General features: G+C 44.7%; 1 protein-coding gene across 1 annotated transcript; it reads left to right on the plus strand.

Annotated features, from left to right (window-relative positions):
* The first annotated feature begins 2,603 nt into the window (after window positions 1-2,603).
* On the plus strand, window positions 2,604-4,769 carry Crh (corticotropin releasing hormone). Its single transcript, XM_008850254.1, has 2 exons — window positions 2,604-2,937; window positions 3,717-4,769. Exon 2 carries the CDS (start codon window positions 3,737-3,739, stop codon window positions 4,301-4,303), a length of 567 nt encoding a protein of 188 aa, XP_008848476.1. The 5' UTR covers window positions 2,604-2,937; window positions 3,717-3,736; the 3' UTR covers window positions 4,304-4,769.
* Window positions 4,770-5,857: the final 1,088 nt, after the last annotated feature.

Raw genomic sequence — 5,857 nt, forward strand, 5'->3', positions numbered from 1 at the left:
ACATAAGGAGACCCTGTCTCCAAAAGGTTCCTTCTTACCATCTATATTTTATTAAAAGATCACTTTAAAAATCAAATTAATACTTAAAATTTAAAAAAAAACTATTTTATTTATTATTTTTATTTTATGTGTATGAGTGTATTACCTGCATGTATGTGAGTGCACCCGTGTCCTGCAATGCTGCGAAGGTCAGAAGAGGGCTTCAGATTCCCCCGGAACTGGAGTTAAGGATGGTTTGTAGCCACCATGTGGGTGCTGGGAATCGAACCCGTGTCCTCTGCAAGAGCAGTCAGCACTCTCAACCGCTGAGCCATCTCTCCAGCCCTGCCCCCAATGAATACTTTTTAAGTCATCAATGCACTGAAAATCTTCACATCATAATGACAAAATTCAGCTGTCAGAGTACATATACAGAAACTAAAAATCAAGGAGCAGCACACAGAGAATTTCTGTAGCCTCCTGCCTTAGGAGATTTTCCAGTATAAAGAAAGTCTAAGAAAAGGTACCTCAAGGACCGATATGTGTGTTGCTCTGTCTAAAACTCAACTCATTTCAGCTTAGACCTGTGCCTCTGTCGGGAAAAGAAGTACAAAGGGTATTCTTATATCTTGCAAATAATAAGGCTGGTAGTCCAAAAAACCAGGTTCTAATTCTGAATTTCTCACTAGCTGAGTGACTTTAGACAAGTCATTTAACCTCTGATTCTCATTTAAATCAAATGATCACTTCTACTGTGAATGCTCTGTAATTGAACAGGATCTAACTTCGAATAAACTACGATGTCCCACAATTTATATTCCAGTTAAACCCCACATCAAGGACTTAACAGTGGTAATGGAGCTAGAGTTAAACAGCATCCCCCATGGAAGAGAGATCCTAAGAGGTAGAAGGTTAGTTAGAGCCTCAAACTCGCTGCTTCTTCCCTAAAGAAACATCCCTGATCTCCTCAGATAGGCTCACAGTTGTTGTCCTTTCCTAGTTCCTACATCTATCTATCTTCCGTCTCTAGATTGACATTCAAGCTGAAATCTATGAATGGGCAGAGAAGGGGTTATAAAAAAAAGCAAACAAAAACATTGAGATATACTTCAACTTTTAAAAAGCCCACAATAGCAATAATGAAGGTTCTGTCAGCTTCCCTTACCAAGACAAACACAGCTTTCTTCCAATGCGCTTTATTTCCTTACCATGATTCACAAGTGACATATTTCCCAGTTAACACAATTCTTTCTCTGTTCTCTTGTATCCGAAGTACATTCTATAGTGCATCGCTGCAGCTATGTAGCTATGGGCTGACCTCTCAGGAAGCTGTCAGTGTTTCCCTACCTTCCTCTTGTTTCTAGAGCAGCTGTGCATTAGCACAGGTCCCGGAATAGGAGCTGAAATCTGCGTTGATCTTTTGTCACATTAGTTACAGAGGAAGTGGTAAAGGTAACCAGAAACAAGGAACAGAAAATTTCTGATAAACAATTCTGGTGGTTATGAGGCAGCTTAAGTGAAAAACACCAGAGTTTGTAGCTGTGATTTGAATTGTAGGATTAAAGGTAACTGCCTCCCACTTACATGAAAATATCAATTTAACTAAAAATCTGAGTGTGGCTTTGTAGAGTTAGCATTCCATTCTGTAGTAGTAGAGAGCAAATTATATGTGACATTCATATGGTGCACATTTGAATGCAGAGAAAATATTTCTTAAAAACAATCTGGGAGCCCTGATATATGTGCTTTTGTGATTTCATAGTATGTGAGAGTGAAATAAAAGAAATTATCTTTTCACAGATTCAGTAATTTGGATCTTTTCAGCCCTGTTGTCAAGCAGCTGAAGCCTTTTTTAACACACAAGTTAGACTGGATGCTTCTTTTACTGGGTTTGCAGTGAAAGACTAAACACAGGTCTTTTAATGCATGTACCTCTCAGTGGTCCTCTTCTGGGGATAGAGAAGTCACCACCAGCATCAGATTCTGAGGCCAGGTACAAGGAGGAGGATTGAGACTCAGTAGAACCCGAGTCTTTGTGGGAATCCACACCAACACTTGTTTATACCCTTGGTCATTGGAATAGCTCTTGTCTCATTAAGAAAACACTGAGCTGGTTTTCAAAGGACTTGGTGGTCTTGTCTATGGCTTCATAAATCTTTTATCTATTCTTGGGAGGACAAAGTGGATAAACACTTAAAACCTGTTTGTTTCTGTGCCTATATCTTCCAGTTCTGCATTCTTCCCCAGGCAGAAAGATCGTTGAGACTGTAGTAAAAAGGTATTTTCAGATACTGAGATATTTTCTGTGACAACTGGGCAAAGGAGTTAGGAGGATGAGGCACAAGAGGGTATCCAGATAGCTACTTTCCTGGCAGGACTGCATTGGTAGGCCTCCCTCCTTTCCCATTTCTTTTCTCCCCTCCCATTCTCTGTCTCTTTTCTAAACCCCAACCTGGCCTTCTATAGTAAGAGGTCAGTATGTTTTCCACACTTGGGAAATCTCATTCAAGAATTTTTGTCAATGGACAAGTCATAAGAAGCCCTTCCATTTTAGGGCACGTTGACGTCACCAAGGAGGCGATAAATATCTGTTGATATAATTGGATGTGAGATTCAGTGTTGAAATAGCAGAACTCTGTCCCTCGCTCCTTGGCAGGGCCCTATGATTTATGCAGGAGCAGAGGCAGCACGCAATCGAACTGTCAAGAGAGCGTCAGCTTATTAGGCAAATGCTGCGTGCTTTCTGAAGAGGTTCGACGTTATAAAATCTCACTGCAGGCTCTGGTTTGGAGAAACTCAGAGCCCAAGTACGTTGAGATACTGAAGAGAAAAAAGAGGCAAAGAAAAGAAGAAGGGGAAGAAAAAGGAGAAGAGGAAGGAAATCTGCAAGCAGCATTCCCAGAGGAGTCCCTCTGCTGAGCAGCAGCAGCTCCGACTCACCTGCGAAGCAAGGAGAAGGTAGGGAGCGCCTAGACGGGCTCCGCGCGCCACCAACTTTGCGCTGCCTGGAGCTGCAGCGGTGCAAGCTGCGGAGCTAGCTGCCCCGGTGCAGGAATGTGTGTGTGTGTGCGTGCATGTGTGTGTGTGTGCGCGTGTGTGCGTGCGTGTGTGTGTGTGTGTCTGTGTGTGTCTCCGTGTCTGTGTGTGTCGGCGACTGTGCCTTAAAATTCCGATAGCAGCGGGGATATGGCAAAAAGCAAAGTTAGACGGCCGCTAACCGTTATCCACCCAACCTGCCACTTACGGCTCACAGTCTGTGTAAAGGATCCCTTCCCTACCGAGTCTCACATCCGTTCCGACCCCCAAGAAAAAGGAGCAAGGGCAGGAATGGAGTCAGAGGAGGAGGTAGTTCTCAATTTGAAAGAGGCTGAACTATCAGAAAGAGGGTGAGCAGGGCGGGCAGATCTTGTATCTGGGGCTCTTCTCCAGCTTCAGGGAAATCTGCTTGAGGAACAGGTTTGGGGGGGGGAGTCCTTGGGAAGAGGGGTCAGGGACGGGTCCTTCGAGGTCTCCAAAGACAGGTCACCTGCCTGGCGAGATGAGCTTATACCTTTGCTACCGAGCCTTTCAGGGACCCACTTTCAGCACCGCGGCCAGCGCCTGCAGAGCCCCTGAGCGGGCCGAGGGGTGGGTGTCGGGCAGGAAACCCCTAGTGCACCTCCCAGTTGAGCTAAACTCTGAGCCACTCTCCTTCTCTCTCTCTTCCCTCCTCTCTTCTGCCCTCCGCCCACCTCCAGGCTGCAGCGAGCGCCCCAACATGCGGCTGCGGCTGCTGGTGTCCGCAGGCGTCCTGCTGGTGGCTCTCTCGCCCTGCCCGCCATGCCGGGCCCTGCTCAGCCGGGGACCGGTCCCGGGCGCCCCGCGAGCCCCGCAGCCCCTCGACTTCCTGCAGCCGCAGCCTGAGCAGCCGCAGCAGCCTCAGCCTCAGCCGGTTCTGATCCGCATGGGGGAAGAATACTTCCTCCGCCTGGGGAACCTCAACCGGAGCCCCGCTGCTCGCCTTTCGCCCGACTCCTCGCCCTTCGCCGCCGGCCGCGGCGTCCACCCCTCGCCGAACCAGGCTGCAGCCAACTTTTTCCGCATGTTGCTGCAGCAGCTGCAGCGCTCGCTCGACAGTCCCACCCGGCCGGTGGAGCGCGGCGCCGAGAACGCCCTCGGCGGCCACCAGGGGGCGCTGGAGAGGGAGAGGCGCTCGGAGGAGCCTCCCATCTCCCTGGATCTCACCTTCCACCTTCTCCGAGAAGTCTTGGAAATGGCTAGGGCGGAGCAGTTAGCGCAGCAAGCTCACAGCAACAGGAAACTGATGGAGATTATTGGGAAGTGAAACGGTGCGTTTGGCCACAAAGATTCTGCATTTAGCATAAAAATAATAAAAACATCAAAACACAGTATTCTGTACCATAGCGTTGCTCTGATACCATTTGTTTATTTTTATATAGCTTGAAGCATAGACAATGTACAGGAGAGAGCTTATATACCCCTAGTTAGCATGAACCAAGTGTATTCATGTGTAGTAACAGTGTTATTTGTATTGCCCATTTTTAGTTTCCATGTTCAAGTGTCTTTACACTGGTGTCTTAAAGAAAATGTAGATCCGGGGAGAAACATTTTGAAGAGCAGGTGGAAGAAGTCACCCCGTTGTTATTGTAGGGGCCGCACGCAGCTGAGGAGAATGGCTTCTCTTGAGGGATCTCTAGATGAAATGTGTAAGTTCTTTGAACCAACTTTTTCTTGTAGACATTTCAGTAATAAAACATCTTTCCAATCCTTGGTCAATTTGGTTGTGTAAGAGGACGTTGAATATTTATATTTTTAATAAAAGCTGCAAAGGTTATTGCGATTTTATCTTTCCTCTTCAATACTTATACAGAAATACTCTCAGCTCCTCACCCCTTGTGAACTATCTTCAGTAGAAGAAAACAAAAACTAAACAAGCAAACCAAAATACCCACAAAACCCATCCTGTGTTTTATTTTCTCCTAAAAATACCAACATTTATCAGCAACTCGCACAGACCCTCTAATTGCCCTGGCTTCTCTGTAACTCAGATGTCCTTTTGGAATTGAGGTACATCACTTGACAGGTCCCTTACACCTCTTAAACTTGGTAGCTTGCAACTGGAAGATCAGTCACAGTGGAAATAACATGGAACCCTAATTGATTAAGAAACGCAAAATAGCTGGGGAGACAAGGGAAGGACGAACAAAGAAGGGCTGAAGCTGGCACTTTTTCAAACTATACAGCTGAATGGCTGCATTGTTTTTCTATGACAGAGGTTTTATCAAGCTACTGTTTTGGTACTATAAATACAAACTTCTCTAAGTTATTTTCTAATGACTATGTATGATAGGAGACACTTAAAAACTTCATTACATTTGTTTATTTACTGGGAGAGTGGTGGCCATGTGCATGCCACAGCACTTGTATGGACATCAGAGGACTATTTGCTAGATTCAGTTCTCTTCTTCCATCATGTGGGTCCTGGGGATTGAGCTGAGATCTCAAGGGCCTGGAGGTAAATGTCTTTACACACTGAGCCATCTTACCAGTTGTATATAGGAGAAACTTTGTAGCACAGACCCTTAAAAGAACTAAACATGGTTTCTATAAAATGTCACTTGGAAATTTTTTTAAAGAACATCTTGACTTTAATAACCACACAGATACTCTATATTTATCTTTATCCCAATTTAAATCACTTAGACTCTTAGGACCATGAACTATCTCTACTTGCTTTCAAAATTAAACAGTACATCTAATTTTATAATAATGTTGTATAATACATTTGCCTTTGGTAGTTTAGTTATATCTTTAAAAACTTCAATCACATAATACTTCAAAATTAATTTATATATATGAAGATAGTACTTCTCTTAAA

The sequence above is a fragment of the Nannospalax galili genome, unplaced genomic scaffold (genome assembly GCF_000622305.1).
Source record: "Nannospalax galili isolate Female #2095 unplaced genomic scaffold, S.galili_v1.0 scaffold1005, whole genome shotgun sequence".
In the NCBI taxonomy this organism is placed as follows: domain Eukaryota; kingdom Metazoa; phylum Chordata; class Mammalia; order Rodentia; family Spalacidae; genus Nannospalax; species Nannospalax galili.